Source organism: Callorhinus ursinus, unplaced genomic scaffold (genome assembly GCF_003265705.2).
Source record: "Callorhinus ursinus isolate GAN/ISIS: 27379988/994484 unplaced genomic scaffold, GSC_fseal_2.0 scaffold25, whole genome shotgun sequence".
NCBI classification, from domain to species: domain Eukaryota; kingdom Metazoa; phylum Chordata; class Mammalia; order Carnivora; family Otariidae; genus Callorhinus; species Callorhinus ursinus.
In genome coordinates, this window is record NW_027397087.1 from 16,272,568 (window position 1) to 16,294,862 (window position 22,295).

General features: G+C 38.6%; 1 protein-coding gene across 5 annotated transcripts in view; it reads right to left on the minus strand.

Annotated features, from left to right (window-relative positions):
• ATP8B4 (ATPase phospholipid transporting 8B4 (putative)) overlaps window positions 1–22,295 on the minus strand; it is a 303,343-nt gene that overhangs the window by 115,390 nt on the left and 165,658 nt on the right. For all 5 annotated transcript variants that reach the window (XM_025883645.2, XM_025883647.2, XM_025883642.2 and 2 more), the window contains 3 exons: window positions 14,771–14,841; window positions 10,649–10,731; window positions 1,570–1,728 (listed from right to left, as the gene is read on the minus strand). In XM_025883645.2, coding sequence (XP_025739430.1) covers window positions 1,570–1,728; window positions 10,649–10,731; window positions 14,771–14,841 — 313 coding nt within the window. The remainder of the gene's footprint in view (window positions 1–1,569; window positions 1,729–10,648; window positions 10,732–14,770; window positions 14,842–22,295) is intronic.

Sequence of the window (22,295 nt, forward strand, 5' to 3'; positions counted from 1 at the left end):
TGACTCTCTAATGTACTCATTACCCCCATGTTACAGCAGAAGAAACTAAAGCTTGGGAAGTTGAAGTAACCATGGCTTAACATCCTACAGCTGGTAAACAAATCTGAACCCAGCTCTGTCCAATTCTAATTCTGTAAACTTTCTGTTCTACTTCTCGGGGGGAGACCTGTTCAATTTACCACCCCACTTCGTTCTATGTAGGCGCATTTTCCCAGAGCAAAACTTATGGAGAAAAACTTGGCCCCTGAGTGGCTCACACAGCTGTCCTAGCATTACATGCTGTAATTGAACCATAGTCCTGAATTAGTCATTCCAAACAAGTTCTCAAAAATGCAAACACAACGTTGGGCTATAGCCCATTCTGGGAATGAAGCCCCCCAACTTCTGTGATGACAGGGAGCAAACCAGGAGGGCCCTTCCCACTAAAGAAGCTTCAAGAAATCTCCCTCTCATTATGTGGGAAGATAAAGGAGGGTAATATATGAGCCTAGCTCTTTCTCTTAATGCAAGAAAGATGCAAATAAGAAAATATGTGATCACAGGTTCATTTCCCCAACAAATAAAAGCATCTGATGAGCGAATTATGAAAGTGGATTTGTCCCCAGATAAAAGCCCATATACTGCCATACTTCTAGGGATTTCTCAAGTCCTTACAATGGCAATACCCCAAGCAGCAAGAGCCTTGCTAACACCCACAGCTGAGAGTATTTAGGAGGAATTGGGAGGACTTTTCTAGGTTTAGAACACTTTTGAGTCTTTAATAAACATTTGTTGTTGTTGAGGAAAGTCAGTTAGGAAAAACATTCCAATTTTGATTGCACATATAGTCAATGGACCCAAAAACACATCTTAATTTGATGTCATAATAAACAGGATTTTTAAAATTCAAGGGCTGGCAATGGAAGCCATGAGTACAATTTGAGTGGCTTTATGTAATGGGGCTACTGTAAGCTTCCTTAGCAGGAGAATGCCACCTTGGGCCTGTAGAGATAAAGTCAAGACAGGAAAAATGTCCAGTAGGAAGAGTTAAGAGGCACTTTCCCTCCCTCCCTGCCTCCCGCCCCCACCTCTGTCATGCACAGTCTTTCCAGGCCCCACTGTCCTGCTGACAAATGGTAGAAGAAGCTACAGAGTATAAACAGAAATGATTGCAGGATCTCCAAGAAAGCTCTTCCAAAAGGATTGCTTGACCTTGCAAACTACAAAATTAACAGCAGAGCAGGGTTGGGCGGGGGGGGACTTGTTTCACACTCTTCCCCCACTTTAAAGGCTGGTGGATTAATATATAAAATGATGGGAATGATTGAGATGAAGTTAAAGAAAGAGAAATTAAACAGTATCTAGCACCCACTGAGCAATTAAAGCCCAAGCACCCCTTAAGAATGAGTTCACGATGCCAGTGGTTCCTCACACAGGGGAGCCCCGCCCAGACTAACCCTCTGCAGTCAACCCAGAGCAGCACCTTTTGTAGAACAAAAGCACCTTCCTCATCCAACCTGAAGAGGTGCAGACTGCCCATGCACACCTCAGGACAGGTTCCCCATAACCGACCCGGGCAGTCAGCTGTACCTGCAAAAATAACCATTCCAAAACACCAGCTGGTGTTTCTCAGGATGCAGCCCCTCAGGATTATATTCTCATTGTTGAGGCAGTGCTTGCTGTCCTTCCAGGAGAGAACTCCCGTGAATTTATCTAATTTGTTGTTAGGCGCCTCACAGACCACAATCCCTGTAAAATAAAAAACAAAAACGAAAACCTGTTTATGACTCACCTCAAACTCTCTTTAGCAATCCACCGTACTGTGTTACCACCCTCCTTCTAATACACAGGATATTTTGTTCCTTGTCTTTTAGACAGTTCAGTGCTATGTATACAAGACTGTGCTAGGAAAAATAAGCTTGGGGGGGGCGAGGGGAGTACAAAGATGGAAATCTATCAAGTGTTTTAAACACAGCTTTCTGCACTTTCCAAGTAAGAATAGAAACCTTGAGAGCCATGGATTTTTTTTTCCCCTAAATAAAAATCACTCCCTTCTACTTCTAGTTTGCAACAATGATTTCTGAAAACATAAAGCAGGGACTGTCCTGAAAGCTTTTTTTTCCCTCCGTCTCTTTTTACTTACTGTGAACTTTCACACAGGTTAAGATGGCATGCTTCCAGCTTCACAATCAAAGTTAATCAGGTCTTTCTAGGCTCATCATCAGAATTTCAGGGGGATCCTATGATGTCCCACCCCCAAGAAACCTGGGTCTTGTTTGCCACATGTGCCTGAGAATGCATGTGATTCCTTTCAGCTGTTCTATGCTTCTTATCTTGATTAGATGCAGAATTCTGGGGACCCTCAAAGCTACCATATAACTTGTCCCAACCTGGCCAGAAGACATTTCTAGTTTTTTTAATTCCAGGTCCATTCCAAACCAAGGGTGTGCCCATTCCAAATCAATAAATCAATTCGTTCCATTATTTCAATAAGAAAATACACTTTCAGAGTGGGGGTTCTTTTGACAGAAAGAGAAACCAGAAATAATTTTGCAGGGACCCTGTCACAACATGAAACTATTAGATCAAATGCATTACAAATGGTTGGGCTTAAACTTTTATAAGAAATGAATACCGAGACTTGAAAGACAGAGGGAGAGATGAAGGAAAGGGGGAAGGAATGAAAAAGGAAGGCAGTGGATAGATCCAAATGGGCTCAAACCCAACTCGGGTGAGATTAGCACCTTGCAAGAACAATAAAAATACACAGATTGAATCAAAGCCAAGAGGGTAGGTTGGAACATACAAAGTGGCATTTGAGAAATTACAAAGGAAGTCTTCAGCACCAACTGAAGAGAAAGGAGGCCAGCCCAGCCAAGAGAACCTCTGTAGTACTCTGTCACACCACTCACTGAGCACCTGAACTTAGAGGTTTACACGGACACCCATCCTTCCTACAGTGATATCTTTTCCTTTTAAAGCTCTTAGAGGTGACAGTAGCCAGTTTTCATATGGCCTGATCACTCCTGATTAACCAGATCACTAACACTGGATCTTGCATGAAAAACACAAAAACAAAAACTAGAAAGGAGTGAAGGACTCAGGCCCTCAGGACTACTTTTTCCAAACTCCATTTTCTTTTCCCCAGTTATAACAAAATTGCTACCTAAACAACCCCAACTCAACAACATTCACTGGCAGCTTCCTAGACATCCAACACTAAATGAGAGTGTTGGCAAGAGGATGTGGGCAAGGCTAGATAACCTGTACAATGTTGTTTTTTATACAACGGGATGTGACTAAATTCTGGTTGCTCCCATTATGGCCTATTACTAATATTAAAAAGTAAATTGAGACTGATTTCAGTTGGCCCAAGTTGTTTGGACAATTAGGTTGCAGAAGAGGGGATTTTTTTTTTCTAAATTCTAAGAATTCATTACCTTTTTCTTCTTGACCAATAATTTTCATTCCTAAATTTTGTTAGAAGCTTGAATTGAGTAGCCCCAGCAAAACCTACAAAAAATATCGGGTGATAGGAACCCTTAAAACTTACTCCAGTTTCTGACCCAAGACTCAACTTCTCAAGTCTTCAAAGTTAGCCACCAAAAAATAAATAAATAAATAAAAATGTGTTTTCTGCAAAAAACAACACAATACACAGTCCCTGCCAAAAGGAATATAAAAAACAGGCTCATTTGGTCATTTTTATTGTCGCAAGGAGCGACTGACATGGAGACAAATACAGCCTTGAACATGTTGGCTCACTCCTCCCTAGCCTCAAGGCTCATCTACTTCTGGCCTGACACCAAGGGTGTGGTTCTAGACAGACACAGGCAGTAAGCCCAAGGGGTTCTGCCTAAGCTCTTGAAGGCCAAGCCCCAATTCAGCCTTTCTCAAAGAGTGTGGTCCCACTGATTTAAGTACTAAATACAGAGCCTGGTCAAAACAAAATGGGGTGTGGGGGGGAACAAAGCCAAACTACATCTTTTGTCTTCAAAAGTGTTCAGCTTCCCCTTTCTTAGCCTTGTTAGGATCAAATACTTCCAAACTTCTTTTCTTCCCTTTTCCAAAAAAGGGTGACTAGTTTCCTCTGAAGGGAGCACTGTATTCATTTCTGTATCCCCATAACTTATCATACTGCCTACACAATAAATATTTGTTAGAGAAATAGGGGGAAAAAATCATATGGCTTCAAAAGAGAGGTTGGGAAATGAGATGGGAAGTAGAGTAGATCTAAGATGAATGAAAGAAGTGGGTATATTTCCATGGTAATTATGATAAAGAGGATTGGAAGACCTAAATGCCTAGCCACTGTGGGGGGCTTAGGTTGGCCTAACTCTAAAGAGATACAAATAGATCTGGGGACAAAAGTGGGAACCTTAAAGCACATTAGAAGCAACCAAATATATACCCTAGCCATAAAGCATAATAAGGAGGGAAATCTTAGGACCCTTTCACCTTTTGCTAACAGTATCAGAGAAGAGTTAGAGGCAGTAAACAGTTTGACAATGGATGAGAAGACAGTTTAGGAAAAATAGCATTTTCTCTCAGATAGTTGTTCACTGAAAACATGACTTTGTGCTCTAATCATCTTTAATGGACAATAAAACAACTGGGAAAAATCATGTCAATAATGAAATAGAAATATAACCAAACTAGCTAGTTTTACTTGTTTGCCCCTCTGAAGAGAACAGACATGAAAGCAGATAGTAACTCACCCAGTTCACAATCACACAGAAATGTTCTAGGTCCATCCTAAACAAAATCCACAAGATATCATTCTCAACCTCCCTCTGCACTCTAAACTGAGTCCTCTGGGTTGCTGGTTAATTACCAACCTAATAACCTTCTTGAACTAAAGCATTTATGTCAAAGTGGAAATCTATAGTTTATCATGAAAATGGAACTCAGTACCCAATACTCCATGATTTTCCAGAGAAGCTGACTTTATTTCCTTCTGTATATTATTACTAGCATATTTCTTGATTATCTGCACTGCAACTCTTCAACAAGACAAATTATCTACTGAATAAGACATCATCATTGCCATTCAAGAGTTTCTCTAGCCAAGAATTTCTCTGAGTTTAGAAGACTGTCCACTGTTGTTGCTCTAATGATGTGATAAATATATTTTTTTTCTTAGAAAGAAGAGTGTCACCTTCCTATTTTCTAAAGTCTCTTCATTCTTCAAACTTCAAGCCTCAGCCACCCATCATCGCTATCATAATGGCCATATAAATACCAGCAGTAAAGAGGAAAGTTATTGGTTGGGCTGTGCTTCTGTCCAGGTGAACGGGAAATTATCCAGTAAGTAAAAAGTCTTAAGATGCTAATCAAGCCTTTTTGTTTTTTTAAACAAAAAGAGATGCTTGTTTTTATGTGTTTGAATTACACACATGCTATTCTTTAGAAAGGACCACAAAATACACAAAGATTCCTGAAATAAAGAGTCAACCGTTCCCTGGTTCAGAACTCAGTATTAAGAGTCATACAAACTATGTAAACTTGTCATAAGTTGCAAAAAAACAGATCCTAGTCCAGTCAGTAACAATATGCAACAGATTCTTAAACACTTGGACAATTTACATCTAGGGCTTTCCCCAAGGCATAAAAATGTCCAGTTTACAAATGTATAATTGATGACTATCTCCAGTTACTTATTTATAAAAAGCTTTTCAATTCCCAAAAGACTTTAACATGAAAAATCAAGGCCCACTTATTTTCATACTTGTTATATCAGATCAAGTTGTTTTTTTTCTTACAAAATTTAATAGACAATATATCAATTATTTTCTGATGTTTTCAATGTATGAAAATATTTATGTGACAATTTTTTTAATAAGTAGATTTACCCACCAAAACTCAAAACTGCCTTGCTTGTACTGTTCTCTATGTTTGGCCAACTCTTCTTTAAACTCTTGTCAGGGATCCTGACATTCAAGATCACTGAGAACATTGCTGCTTTTTAAAAATATGATGATGCCACTGGATTCCTGGATGGACTTGATCTCCGGTAATTAATTTTGTACCTTTAGTTTTAGAGTATTCTTAAAATTTATTTCTTCTCCTGATCAGGAGCTAAGTTGTCATGGTAATCCTCTCCCTCTCCGATGCTGCCTTTCTTCTTGTAGTTTACAGCCTCTTGCAGCCTTCCACAAAATAGGCTTTGCCAGCAGTCTTGGGTTCGTATTCTGGCTCCTCCACTTAGTAACCATATGACATTGGAAAAAGCTTTCAACTTATCTGAGTCTCAGATTCCTTGCCCATAAATTGGAAGCAGTAATAATCTCTTCATCGCCAGGCTATAAGGATTTCATAAGATAATGTGTGCAGTTACTTAGCACAGTGCCTGGTGTCAATATTATGTTGAAGGCCTGAGAACCTTAGGACCTTTACCTAATTAAAGGCTTCTTTGGGAATGAGCACTTATTCAAGTCTGTCTTCTCTGCTGGGCTATAAGCTCTATGAAAACAAGGCCTGGGTCTGACTTATTAACCACTGTATCTGCAGGCTTAGCAAATCCCTTATCATTATGTTAAATATATATTTACTGAGTAAATGAACAGATGACTGAAAGAATGAATGAAAGGAAAGAATGAATGAAAGCCCTAAAGAGGTCACTAGCAAGACACTGTCCTTGGATTTGGGTGCAAAAGTGGGAAGACAGGGAGACTTACAAGAGATATCCTAGGCCCTAGCCATCTCAGTTTTGAGCTTTGGTGTCCTCAGTGGGGACTTCTCTAGGAACAGCAGTGGGAAACTGAGGTCTTCAAATACTTGGAAGATGTGCACTTATGACTCAAGGACAAAAAACTGTAGTTTGGTGCTAGAGAAAGTATTTTGGCCAAGTCTCAGAAGAAAAACCACATGGTAACTAGAAGCAAAAATAATATCATACCCAGATTTGCCCAGAAGTCACAAGCTAAAAGATATACTTAGCCCAGACAGAACATGGGAAAGGGCGTGCCTCACATGTCTGTCTCATCTATTAGACCATGCCACAGCTAGTCAGGGCATTTCCAAATGTACACAATGTTGATATCATGCTTTTAGTTTAAACTAAAGGATGCAGTATGTGGTTTTAATTCCCATGACTCAAGCAAGTTTTTTCTGGTCATCAGAGGAAAACCTAAAATCTACTGATACCCATTATGACAAAGGTGGACAGAGAAGACAAAAAAAGGGGGGGGTAGGAAAAGAACAGAGGAAAAGGATCAAAAGAAACTGGATAATACATATGGAGATATTTTATAATCCTACATACTTTGTACTTCATCTTGTCCCTAGCAGATGCTTAATAGACTTTATAAGCTAATTAATATGGACAGAGTGATGGAAAGAGAAAAGATGAAGAATTACAGAAAATGAGACAATGCACGTACAGAGCTAACACAAGTAAGCTAACAAAGAGGGGAAGAAGAAGATGAAAACAGAAAGGGAGGAAAGAAAGGAGGGAAATGGTGGAACGGGTAGGGAAATGTGTGCATGTACTGCATAGCGTGTGACTGTGTGTCAGAGAGTCAGGGAGACACTGAAATGAACATGTCTAAACTAGGGCTTAAAAATAAGAGCATTCACGGGAAGGATTTAGAGTTTACTAACTGTCCCACCTCTTTAAAGACTTTCCATACCACATCTTGCATCACCCTCCTGGGCTTTAAATTTGGCTGCTAACAGGGAAAATCTAATTTGTATATTGTATGTAATTTATTTCCCCTTAATCCCTCTATTTATTCCAAGATGCTTTCTTGGAAACAGGAAATTATATTTTAATAAAGTTAAACCTGTAAAATACCATATTGCCTTAAACTTTAAGGTAGATTAAAATTCAACCCAAAATTCAAGAATGAACGAGAAAATTCAGCAAAAATCTGGTTCTTAGCCCAGAAGTGTACCAGCCTTATGAATCTGGCATTACGTGTTTTCTGAGAAGTGACCACAGTTTAAGTATAAATGATTTTTTTTTAAAAGTCTGTGTTGCCTTTGAGACAACGATTATGTTAGAAATTTGTTGAGTTACCTATGCTCTGTGAAGCAAATTCAAGCTACATCTAGTAATAATTATGAACACACTTTAAAAATAAATTGTATGAGGTAGTTAAAAAGACTATTTTTATATATAAGCAAGTTTCTTAAGCTTTCAGGATACTCCCATCTGTGAGAAAGGAACTGTTCTAGGTGAGGAAATGTTTTCTTGCCTCAGCCTGAGCAGCACCACTTGTATTGGCTTAAATTTTGTGCTTCTGTGTTAAATTTTGTTTAAAAAAGGATTCTGAAGTAACGACATTATACACCAGATGATCCCTTTCTCAACCACCTGCCCTCCAAGAGGAGGGGACCCAGCACTCTTGCTTTATCTTGCAAGTTCCCATCAGGAAGCTTCTGTCTCACCCCATCCTTCCACCCACCATTCCCAATCCCTCTACCTTAGGCCCCTCTTACTTGTCTTTCTGGGGCCTGATGCTGATTCTGACCCCTAATCTCTGGCATTTGCAACCATTTATTCACACATTGAACAAGTATTTCCTGAGCACCTACTATGCAATAGGCATTGTTCTAGGAACTTGCTATATATCAGTGAGCAAAACAAAGATCCCTGTGCAGTTTACATTACTGCAAGTAGAGATGGATAATAAAAAATAAACTTAGAAAATAAGCAAGTTTTAGAATATGCCAGATGGTGATATGTGCTATGAGAAAAAGAAAACGCTGAACAGGGTAGAAGGGATTGAGAGTAAGAGGAGTCATACTCTGACTGAGAAGGAGGGTTCTTGGCCCCATTCCTGCAGTTGCATGTAAGAAATCAACCTAATCCAGCCTGGCCCTTGATATCCTATCTTGGCATTGACCTATGATCAGAGTTCTTGGAGAGTACAGTAAAGGCAGTTAGCACTCAACAAATATCCCTACTTGTTATTTCCCAGCCTCTCTTGCAGTTAGGCCAGGCCCACGTGGCTCATGCTGGCCAATGAAATGTGAGAGGAAGAAGCAGTTAAAAGTCAGCGTGTCTCTTTCATCTAGTCATTGCTTTAATGTGGTAACCTTAGAGGCCATTGGTCTAGGCACCATGGATCTAAGATGGAGAAGGCTGCCTGACATAACATCAGAAGGTGACATGAACAAGAAATAACCTTCTGCTGTTTACACCACTAAGATTTCAGGGTTGTCTGAAGTGAATCACAGTATAGGCTATTTGTGCCAATATCTAAGAAAGAAAGTGAACTGGGTAATTATAACAATCATTTTCTGCTTTTTTATGGTAAAGAAAACTAAAAAGAATGAATTTTTACTTCTTTATAGATCAACAGAGGAATAAAGGTACAATTCTGCCAAGAAAGAAATGAGTAATGAGAAATTATATTTAGGTTGCCCTTTTAGGACTCCATAAATATTCTATGAAATATTTTAAGCAAGTATTTTGATTCATGAACACAATTTACTTTTCTTGGATTCTTGTAACAGTAAAATTTCATTGAAAAAATTACTTAGTAGAAAATGTGTAATTTGTTTTACTCTAATCAAAATATTTCTTGGGCCATTCAAAGTTTCCTGGCTATTCCCCTGACTTAAATCCCAAACTAGAGGAACATTTTTTTTCTATAAACATGTATTATAACAGCACTCATTTAAGAGAGGTTAAAATATTAACAGAATCCAGACAGAGTTTATAAGCGAATGCAAAGCACAGGCAATATAAACTCTAAGCTGTGCATTGGGGAAATTTTATAATATAAATTTGCCTGCGCTTTAACTCATGGGATCATGCTAAGACCCTTGACCACATTTTCCTTTAGTGGACTCAAAAGAAAACATTTTGGATGACAGTCTCAAACTCAAAGATTCATTAATAAATAAAACCAATCTATACGGAAATATTCATACTCAATTCCAGACATACAAGTTTGTAAAACAAGAGATCACTAAGCAATGGGAGGAAGACCCCAAAGATTCTCCCAAGGCCTGTCATGGTGCCTGTAGTCCTGCCATTAATGGTTCTTTCCTTTGACTCTTGACGGATTTTGTTTCTCTGTGACAGCTTTAACAGCAAAGAACGAGACCTAACTGGAACAGAACAGGCAGAAATGGTTCCCCATGCTGAGGAGAAGGGACTGGGTTGAGTGGTGTGAAGATGGTGATGAGGAAATCATGGTCTAAAATAAAGAGCAACTGATTAAGTCAGAATGTTCTTCCTGAACACCTACTACCTTTATGACATTCTGCCGGGCATTATGCCAGATACAGAAATATGTGAGGCTGCTTTATTGTCTTGGCAAAGTTTGCAGTCTAGTACTTGGTCTTTGCTATGGAGCCAGAGAATGGATGGATGGTTAGACCTAGCACTAGAAATACAAATGTGTCCTGTGTTCATGCTCAGCAAGTCTGCAGAGGGCCCCAGGGAGGCCAAGGTCAGGCAAGGAAAGGGTATTATGGTACTAGAGGAAATGAGATCTACAGAAGAGGAAACAAGGATGAAATGAACAATGAATTTATAAAGCCGCTATCCCCTTGGTAAACATTTTTACTCTTTAGCCTGAGAAGAGATTACAGGCTTTGATGCCTGCAGAATTTTATGTCCTTCCACCAAATAAAAAGAAACATGAATTGGATTTCAGATAATTCGTTATATTATTTTTTGGTTTGGAGGTTTTTGTCTGTTTTAAATACTTACCATCAAATTTTGCAAGTCTGCTAAAGTCTGCTCCAAGTCCTGAGGTAACTGATAGTGCATGGCGGACTTTAAGGTTCGTTTCCCTGTGAAATTAATTGATACGACATGAATTTTTATATGGAACAGCCCAACAGCATCTTACATAAAATAATCAGGCGAGTGCAGCACATGCAAAATCCAGCACGAGAGATTCAAAAAAACTCCCTTCATATGTCATTCACACCTCTCAGTCAAGTGGACTCAGTAAAGTGGACAGGGCTTTGCATGCTCCTAAGAGTTGGCATTCCACACATGGCACATCTGTATAACAACACAGTAATCTGTTTTGTTATTTGAAAGAACAGAGGACATAATAAATATGATTTCATTCGAACCTACTCAGACATCATGCATGAATTACAAAACATATTAGGAATGGGAACACAGTTACCAAATTAACGAGGCCAGTATCACTCTGGAGTCTACTATCTACATAGGAATTTTACTTGCAAAAGATGGTCATGGCTAATTTCACAGTAGCTAAAATTTAAATGGGAAAAAGAATACAGCTTTCTTTCTCGTGGAGAATCAAGCCAAAAATCCTGTAAGTCTGGGATCATACAACCAGATAGTAACTCAGCAGGTCACAGTGAGCTGGTCATCTTCTTCCAGGCAGAACCACACATACATTGGACTGATGGCCCTGTGGTGTTCATGAAATGACCAGTTGTGATGATTCTATGGCCATTACTCACATCTTGCATACAAGGACTTGTCACGCCGGTTTTCTCACTGAGTTCAACCTAATTCTCTTCTACTGTAGCTTAGCATCATCAGTCAGAGTTCTATCTTTTATGGAAGTGTTTAGCAGTGGGTTCATTTAGTCAACAAATACTGATTGAATACATACCATAGTCACCCATGAGATTCAGTGCTGCCCCACAAGGGTTACTGTTCTCTTGAGGGAAACAAGTGGTAGGTAAAAAGCAAGTATCACCATTTGGAAGTACATGACAAACCATGAAATACTTAATTTAGAGAACTGAGAAGCAGGTGCTTGAGAGGGCATTTAATCAAACTTCCTGTAATGGGTTTCACAATAATGTTGAAGACAGCATGAAATCAATCCAAGGAATACCCCTTGGTGAAATAGCTTTCTTCAGGAAACACTAAGTTGGATATATAATTGAAGTTATTTTGCTTAAAAGTAATCTCACGGATCACTGATCTATCAATTCCTAGGATACAGAAATGTGTAGGGGTTGAGATACTCAAGAAAAACTTCATAATTGAGGCAGAAATTGAGCTGGGCTTGATGGACAAGAATGAGATAGTGGTGTTGAGGCTAAAGGACCAATGTGTCCATTCATTTAAACAAACTTTTCAAATAATTGAAACAGTCAGTGACCCCAGGTAGGCCAGACAGCTCTCATTCCTTAACCCCACTCTACACATCATGTCATTTAGCAAGTTTTATCATCATTTTAGGGTTACTTCTTCAGGATCCTCTCCAATATCTCACTTCCATATTCAGATGTGGAAACTAAAAGGGAAGAATAATCACACATAGGCCTTATTGATTAAAAAAAAAATTGCCAAGACTCCTGATTAATATCTTGTATAATGCCATACTCTTCCTTAGCATGCCTCAGTATCTTGACTTCAAACTTCAAGATGATTTTCAGCATAAAAAATAATACAAAAGATCCTGTGTACCCTTTACTCAGTTCCCCCTAATGGTAACATTTGCAAAACTGTATTACAATGTCACAATATCACAACTGAAACTGACACAGTCAAGATGGGGAACATTTCCATCACAAGGATTTCTTAGGTTAACCTTTGTAGACACACCCACTTCCCTGCCTCCTCCAACCCATCTTTAACTCCTGGTAACCACTGATCAGTGGTCCCTTTCCACAATTTTGCCATTTCAAGAATGGTACATAAGTAGAATCATACAGTATGTGACCTTTGGGGATTGGCTTTTTTACTCAACAAAATTATCTGAAGATTCGTCCAGGTTGTATGTATCAATAGTTTATTCTTTTTTATTGCTCAATAGTGTTCCATGATATGGATATACCATAGTTTGTTCAACCTGTTAAAGGACATAAAAGTTGTTTCTAATTTGTGGATGTCACACATAAAGCTGCCATAAACATCTGTGTAGAAGTTTTTTTGTGTAAACATAAGTCTTCATTTCTGTGGGATAAATGCCCATGAGTGAAATTGCTGGGTTGTCTGGTAACTGCATGTTTAGTTTTTTAAGAAACTGCCAAACTATTTTCAGAGTGACTGTAGTATTTTACATTCCCATCAGCAAAGTGTGAGTGATTCTGTTTCTCTACCTCCTTGCCAGCATTTGGAGTTGTCCCTATTTTTAAGTTTAGCCATTCTGATAGGTATGTACTGACATCTCATCTTGGTTTGAATTTTAATGTCCCTAACAGCTAATGATGTTGAACATCTTTTTATGTGCTTATTTGCCATCTGCATGTCATCTCTGGTGAAATGTCCCTTCATATCATTTGCAAATTTTCTAATTGGATTGTTTTTACTACTGAGTTTTGAGCATTTTTCATATATTCAAGATAAAAATCCTTGGTCAGATAGATGGTTTACAAATGTTTTCTCCTAGTCTGTAGCTTATTTTTTCATTCCTCTTTAATAGGGTCTTTTGCACAGCAACATTTTTAATTTGAAGAAGTCTGATGTATCAAATTATCCTCTTATGAATTATGCTTTTTGTGTCAAGTCTAAAAATTCTATGAGTAGCCCTAGATCTTGAAGATTTTCTCCTATGTTTTTCCCTAAAACTTTTATAGTTTTATATTTTACATTTGAATTCAATTTCCTTAATAGTTACAGGGCTATTCAAATTGTCTATTTCATATTGAGTTAGTTGTGGTAGTTTGTTTTTTGATGAAGTGGTCTATTTCATTTAAGTTGTTAAGTTTATGTGTATAAAGTTGCTTGTAGGATTTCCTTATCCTTCTGGTATCTTAAGGATCTGTCAGAATATCCCCCAGTTCATTCATAATATTGTTATTTTGTGTCTTCTTTTTTTTTCTTTTTCAGTCTTCCTGAGGTTTATCAAATTTATTGATGTTTTCAAAGAATCAACTCTTTGTTTTGTTGATTTTTCACTTCTCGTTTTTCTGTTCTCAAGTTCATTGATTTCTGCTCTTGTCTTTATCTCCTTCCTTCTGCTTGCTTTGGGTTTATGCTGTTATTTTCTAGGTTCTTGAGATGGGATATTGGATTATTGATTTGAGGCTCTTTTTCTTTTCAAGTATATGCATCTAGTGCCATAAATTTCCCTCTAAGCACTATTTTAGGTTCTGCCCAAACAGGTCAGGATTACACAGGTCACACTCCATTTGAATAGCCCAGTAGAATAATGATTTGGGAGGCATTGGTTAAACCCAGGGGCTTTTTTGTCAGACTATCAGGTCTGAGTACTGGCTTCACTTCTGAGAAGTTTGGGATAAATTACTTAGTATCTCTAAGCCTTGTCATCTGTACAATGGGGCTTATATATTACCTACGTCAGGATTAAATGATAAAATCCAACTAAAGAATCTAATAGTACCTTTAAAATGTAAACATTCAATAAATGTTTTTATGCCAACCAGATTGAATCCACTGAAACAGAACTGCTATATTATTGATAACTAAATTCCTCAATTAACATTAATGTCAAAACTCCACTTCTCTCTTCTTCCTCCATCTTTATTTCACCCAGTACCAAAAGATTGCCTTCTAAAGTAACATCAGTTCTTCTTTCCTCAGAAACTCATCAATACTCCTCTCATTTTCTTTAGAGAATCACATGAAATTATAAAAAGAAAAAAACTAAAACAAAACAAAACCTTTCTAAGGAATATGAAAGATTCCTATACAATAATTTACACAGACATGTTTAACTCACTGCTTTGGAAAGAAAATAAATTCAAGAGAAAAAGACAGAGCTTTCAAAGGAGCCACAAAGCAATTAACAAATGGAATTTACAAGTTAGACTCTTACTTGTTCCGGGAAAATTAAATGAAGAATAAGGTTTAGGTTGAGTCCTGTTCCTAAAGCTATTACTGTTAAATTAAAAACCAGTCTAAATAATTATTCTAACTTTAATAACTTACCCATCAAGCTCGGCAGTTTCAATATAACAGAGGCCATGTGGCTCACTACTTGATAGGAGAAGCAGATCAGCCTATTTTAAAAAATCATAAAGAATACATGAGAAGGGAAGACTGGTTGAAAGCCTTCTTTGTTGTATACACCCCTACTTACTAATGAGCCAGGAGAGCCTTAGAAAAAAAAAGTATGAGAGGTAAAATCCTCTTCCACCTCTCTGCCATACATGCCCCAAATCAAACCTTCCCTCTCCTTCCCTGTTCCTGGAGGGCCCACCCCTTGAACATCAGAATATAAGCAAGGGCAGGGGATATCATATAAATTAATAGCCACTTTACTTTTTTTTTGCAAGAAATATATAAAATTCTACATTCTTGTCTTGATAATTACTAATGGAAAATATAAAACTTTCCCCAATAAGTTAGATAATTGGAAATGTTTCCATACACATAATTTATTTCCTTAGTGTCATGATTTAAGCGTAGCAGGAAGACAAACTTGATGGGGAAAAGACAGAAGTAAAGTAGAAGGAAACTGGAAACCATAGGAAAAAATAAGGCAGGCAAGGAAAATTTAAAAAGAGAAAAATTAAAATAAAAAATTAAAAATGTAAGAAAAAGATGATGGGGTGTAAGGAAGGGAAAAGAGAAAATAAAACAGGGGCTAAGCAAGAGGCAAGAAAGAATAGAAAATGTTCTAAAAGACAACAGAAAACATTCAGAAACCAAATTGTGGATCTTTCACAAAGATAAAATCATTCCAGTCAGCTGTCCATTTGAGCTTCATAAATGACCTATCACAATTCAGTTTTAGAATTCTGGGTGTTTCCTAAGGAAACAGTCAACAAAACCAAAAGACAACTGACAGAATGGAAGAAGATACTTGCAAATGACATATCAGATAAAGGGCTAGTATCCAAAATCTATAAATAACTTATCAAACTCAACACCCAAAGAACAAATGATCCAATCAAGAAATGGGCAGAAGACATCAACAGACATTTTTCCTAAGAAGACATCCAAATGGCCAACATACACATGAAAAAGTGCTCAAGATCACTCGGCATCAGGGAAATCCAAATCAAAACCTCAATGAGATACCACCTCACACCAGTCAGAACGGCTAAAACTAACAAGTCAGGAAATGACAGATGTTGGTGAGGATGCGGAGAAAGGGGAACCCTCCTACACTGTTGGTGGGAATGCAAGCTGGTGCAGCCACTCTGGAAAACAGTATGGAGGTTCCTCAAAAAGTTGAAAATAGAGCTGCCCTATGACCCAGCAATTGCACTACTGGGTATTTACCCCAAAGGTACAAATGTAGTGATCTGAAGGGGCACATGCACCCCAATGTTTATAGCAGCAACATCCACAATAGCCAAACTATGTAAAGAACCTAGATGTCCATTAACAGATGAATGGATAAAGAAGATGTGGTACGTGTACACACACACACACACACACACACACACACACACACAGAGGAATATTATGCAGCCATCAAAAAAGAAATGAAATCTTGGGGCGCCTGGGTGGCTCAGTCGGTTAAGCGACTGCCTTCGGCTCAGGTCATGATCCTGGAGTCCCGGGATTGAGTCCCGCATCGGGCTCCCTGCTCAGCGGGGAGCCTGCTTCTCCCTCTAACCCTCCCCCCTCTCATGTACTATCTCTCTCTCTCTCATTCTCACTCTCTCAAAATAAATAAATAAATCTTAAAAAAAAATGAAATCTTGCCATTTGCAATGACATGGATGGAACTACAGGGTACCATGCTAAACGAAATAAGTCAATCAGAGAAAGACAATTATCATATGATCTCACTGATATGAGGAATTTGAGAAAGGCAGAGGATCATAGGGGAAGGGAGGGAGAAATGAAACAAGATGAAACCAAAAAGGGAGACAAACCATAAGGGACTCTTGATCTCAGGAAACAAACTGAGGATTGCTAGAGTGGAGGGAGGTGGGAGGGATGGGGTGGCTGGGTGATAGACATTGGGGAGGGTATGTGCTATGGTGAGCGCTGTGAATTGTGTAAGACTGATGAATCACAGATTTGTACCCCTGAAACAGATAGTACATTATATGTTAATTAAAAAGAATTCTGGGCGCTTCCTATATTGGGGAACTGTTTATTTCAAATTTCATCTTAAAATAAGGGTTTTTATTATGTAATCTCAGTCATAAAATAAAATTTTAAAAATAAGGGTTTTTATGCAATTCTGAAAGATCTGAAGGTCTAAAATGAATTGACTAAAATTTTAGCATTTTGACACATTAGCCTAACAATTGTGTAGCTCTGTTTGAACGTAGGATTGGCATTCCAAGCTGTGAAATTTTCTTACCTTTGTTTTTTCAATTAGAATTGTTCCATTCTCAAGTCCCAGAGGTTAAATTTAGAATCAATCCACTCATTTCATTGTCTCAAGCTTTTAAATTTCCAACTTAAATATAGGTGGAGGGGGGAGGAGAGGTATGTATATGTGTATGTTCAGTTTTATCTGAATTGTGACAAAACAGAAATGAAAAACAACTCACTGACAAACCCCTAAAGGTATAAAGGGTTTATATATCGAGACTCTCAACTCGAACAAAAGTCACAGAAGCCTGAGGAGGCAAAAATTATTTCCTGACTTGTCACAATGTGACTATAGCAAACCCACTATAGAGAAAATGTATAAAGAGTTGTATGCAATTCCTGAGTCAAAAATTACCTACTTTGATTTTAAAAAGAAAAAAAAGTTTTCAAAATTTCACCACGATCTTACTTCTCACATTGAAATTTCAGTGGATATGATAGTAGTACGGCTTCATGACTCTCCTCCCCTGAGCTTCATAGGATCATTTTAAACAAAATCCAAAATTCTCTAATTCTTATCCCCTGTGATTGAAAATAGTTATGAAGTACAGAGAAAGATTCCAATTTTTTTTTAAAGATTTTATTTATTTGACAGAGAGAGAAAGACACACAATGAGAGCAGGAACACAAGCAGGGGGAGTGGGAGAGGGAGAAGCAGGCTTCCCGCCGAGCAGGGAGCCCGACGCGGGGCTCGATCCCAGGATCCTGGGATCATGACCTGAGCCAAAGGCAGATGCTTAACGACTGAGCCACCCAGGCGCCCTGAAAGATCCCAATTTATACCGAGAGTTGCTCTTCTTCTAAACTCTGCACAGTAAGGATGATTTGATGTTACTGTTTAGTATTGAGCTTAGCTGCTGAATACTTAGATGTTTGGTAGACAAAGGGAGGATTCGTTGTCCATTGCTGGCTCAGAACACGTGAGTGAGGCACCACCATCACCTGGTGGCTAGATTCTCCCCTGAGCAGTAACTCAACTTCCTAAAGACTGCTACTGAGAAGTGTAAAGCCCACAAGTTCTGAGCTAACTCCTCCTGCCCTGTCTACCCCCTGGGAACCTGGGACATTTTACCCACCACCTTCCCCAGCTCTTCCTGTCCCCTCTGTTGTCGTCTTTTCCTTTGATGTCCTTGGGACTTTGCTCCTGTTTCCCTACTCCCTGATTTCCATCCTGCATTCCCCTCATTCATCCTTATTCTCCCTGCCCCACTGCTGAGCTTTGGCATTCCCTTTTGCTAACACCTCCCCTTCAAGTTTTTAAATTCATTACGGTTGAGGAGGAAGTGTGAAGGGGCAGGAACAACAGGGGCATCCAGAGATATAAGCAGTCAGCCCACTCATCATCATGCAATGCTCCTATTTCCAGGTGCACTCAGTAAGAATTCTAAAAAGAAAAGGACAACAAAGCTGCAGTAAGGCAGGAGAGCCCTGTTAGTCCCTGGTCATCAGCCTTTTGTCAAAGGTTCTGGGCCACAAGTGCAGCAACACAGGGGTGGTCTTAGAGCCCCACCAGCCCCATGACTCTGTGAGTCCCAGATGAGGACTCCTCAAGCTGACCCTTTCAGTATCTCTCAGGGTACCCAATTCCTAGTCGATCCAGAAACTTGTGTTTGAGTTGTAGGGGTTTATAATACCAGTATTTAGTGAGGGCTTACTATGTGTGTGGCACTATCCTAAGAGCTTTACATGCAATATTTTATTTAACTCCCACAGAAATCCTACAGTGTAGGTTCTATTATTATGTCCACTTTCCGGATGAGCAAAGTGAGGCCCAGAGAGGTTCAGCAACTTGTTTGAAGCCACACAGTAAGTGACACATCGGGATATGAATCAAGGCAATCTAAGGCATATACAGCTGGAATACTAAAATGAATAAAAATCACTTTCCTTCAAGGACTGTACAGTTCAGTAAAGGCAGACTATGATAAGGATTCTAAAGGTCTAATTACCAAAGTGTTATGGGAGGGGTGCAAATGAGGAAGAGTACATCAGATTGGTAGCTGACAAAGAGCCTGATGGCTTTGAGTCCTCACAACCAACAACACTATCTTCATAGGTTTATTAGGCATAATTAATGTTTGCTGATATAAAGAATAAGTAAAGCAAAATCTCAAGAGACGATAACACCTAAAAGCTGTATAATTCTCTAAGAGTTTACAAAGCACTCTTACACAATTCTGTCACTTTATGCTTTCAACAACCCTGTGAGGAGATAATATTTTACCTATATGTGAATAAGAAACCTTGGTAAGCTCATCTCTGGTTCACAAGCAGTTGATGAACTAAATTAACTCATGTAAAGTCCATAGCCTTTACAAAGTCATGGTGAGAGCTTCGTCACTTCTAAAAGGCCCTAAGAGATTTAATGCCATACCCATGGCCACGCAGAGCTTAAAGAGCTGAGCTAGAACAAGAATTTATAGCTCTGATCCCAAATGTATACTCTTTCCTCTGGCTGGCTACAAAAATCACTGGAATATAACTCTGAAAACCAGAAAGTGTTTTGCTTTCACTTTGTTAATGTTCAAAAACAAAAACCACAGTGGTGAAGAATATTGGGATATTGACTCCATATCCTGATGGAAAGATAAATTCCTAGAATTGGAATGCCATATTTGAATCTCCCTTTTAGGACATTCCCACACCTAAAGTTCTTCTTTGTCTTCTTTACCCTCTACAATATTATCTTTTTTTTTTTTTTGCAGTCCAAAAATAAGAATCCAAAATGGCTCATGCAATATGAGTATACTTACAGGAAAAGAGGTTTGATATGGACAAAAATCAGGATGAAATTGTAAAAATGGAAATGTGTGACATTGGAGGTATTTTTATTTTAAAATTAAATTTCAGATCCTAACAAATGTATGCTGAGTGTCTACTAGTATCTAATACATTTTTTTGGTTTTATAATTAAATGAATTTGAGAAGAATAAGAAAAGAAGGAGGAGAGGAGACTAATAACGGACATCATAGCTATTACTCATGGGTCCGCCCTTTTGTTGGTTAAAAAAAAAAATTCTTGCCTTATATATTTCACCCCCACAAATTAGCAATTGCTTATAAGAAGAACATTGGCTATGTACTTTTTCTAATGTAGAAAATAACATGTTGCACCTCTAAATTTTAGCAAGAACCTTCTTTTTCAATACAGCTTAGACAAATGTTTTTTAAAAAGTCTTATTTCTCTGGAAATTTTCAACTTTCTACTGTCTCACATACATTTAAAAATAAAAGAGTTTACTTACAACAATTAGTGAGAAACAAGTAAATCTGACTTGAAGCTATAAAATTTAAAATAATAAGGAGGGCAATTAGACTGCCACAGGCCTCTCTGAAAGGACCAAGGTGCTAGGAAAGATTAGATGAGTCAAAGATTAGGAAAGATTAGATGGGTCAAAAAAAAAAAAAAAGCCAAAGGACACCCTTGGTCAGGACTGGAGTTTAGGTTAGATTCATCTTTCTGGTTATTTCATTTCTGAAGGTGAAATTTCCAATCCATGTAGTTGAAGAATGCCTTTGTTTTAAAACAAAATCTTTACTGTTGTAAACACCTAAAACATGAATGCCTTTCTTTTGAGGGTGGGAGCCCTCTTTCAAATAAGCTAAACCACTATACTCATGTAATGTTCAAATATACTCATGTCCAGTAAGGGGTTTATTTCTACCAACAGATAAGAAAACCAAAACACAAGATCACTTCTGTCAAGTAAAGGAGGATGGTGTGCCTGGCTCCCAGGGTCCAAGCCTTGGCGATATCAAGAGCTTTGTAGTGTGTTTTTCTAAGAGTTTACTTGGTTCTTTTAATGCAAGTCAATCTATGCAGTGATGGACTCACACTCTACATTTTTCCCCCTTGTCCCAAAATAAAACTAGGAGCTCTGGAAATTCAGCCCAAACATGTTTTAAACTTTCTTTTTAAGTGAAGGGGCATTGAGGATTCCTTATCTGGAAAATAAAGGTGAGTAACTTCTGAATCTGCCAGCTAATTGACCATCTCAGACAAGCTCCTTTCCTTGCTTAAAAGGTATTGATAAGCTGACAAAAATTAATTTAGAATTCTAAGTTTGGACAGCTAGAGGTTATGCATCAGAATTAGGTGCAACATCTGCTCGTTGCTTCAATTCCAGCATCCAAGCCCAAAGGCCCTAATGCTGGAAGCCCGGGCTCAAGGCAATTAGGATGACGATTTTAATGGAGTAAGGAGAAGCATATGGTACCAATTAGGAGTGGGGTTAAAACCCAGATGGCCTGGGTTTAACTCCTGGCTCTCCTAATGGCAAGCTATTTGGTGGCACTGTTTTCTCATCTATAAAATAGGAACAATAATAATAGTACATAACCTGCCTTCATTGAGCTACTGCAGAGACTAAATGAGTTAAACCTCAGGGAGCAGGAGGTATGTATATACTTCTAAGTGATTATAGCAGTTCACCCATAAAAACATTTGTTTGCCCTGAAAAAATAGTTTTATAGGTGCCAAGTAGTTAAACATAGAAAAACTTTGAACAAAGTGAGTTAATCAAGAGACACCACAGAGTTTTGGCATTTGGAGGACTCCTTTCCTCACTTACCCAAAGATTAAACCAACAGAGCTATAATTGTAGGAATCAGACCAAGATCAATGGAGATAAAAATTTCATCTTTGTTATTAATAAAGCTGCTGGAGGGCCACCCAGGTGGCTCGGTCAGTTAAGCATCCTACTCTTGGTATCACCTCAGGTCATGATCTCAGGGTCCTGAGACTGAGCCCCGAGTCAGACTCTGCACTTAGCATGGAGTCTGCTTGTCCCTCTCCCTCTGCGCCTCCTCCACCCCCGCTCACTCTCTCTAAAATAAAATAAAATTGCAAGCAAGCTGCTGGAGACCAGGCTATAGGTCTGTGGGCTAAGTGGGCTTGCTAGTACTTGACCTGTTAGGCTCATCTAGCTATAGACAAGGGAAGCTCTAAATTACCAAGACCCTCCCACCACCCCCACCATGAGGATCTCCTCCTATAAAATTGTTGGAATGAAGGAGCAGGGCAGAATGTACTATGCACACAGGCAGAGCCCAAAGAGAAAGGGAAGGAAGGAGGCTCTGGGTCATGCACACACTCCCTGCCCTCAAATACAGCAATCAGAGAAGTCACTCCTAGGAGAGGAGAGTGGGCAAGGAAGTTCAAGAAGCTCAAAGT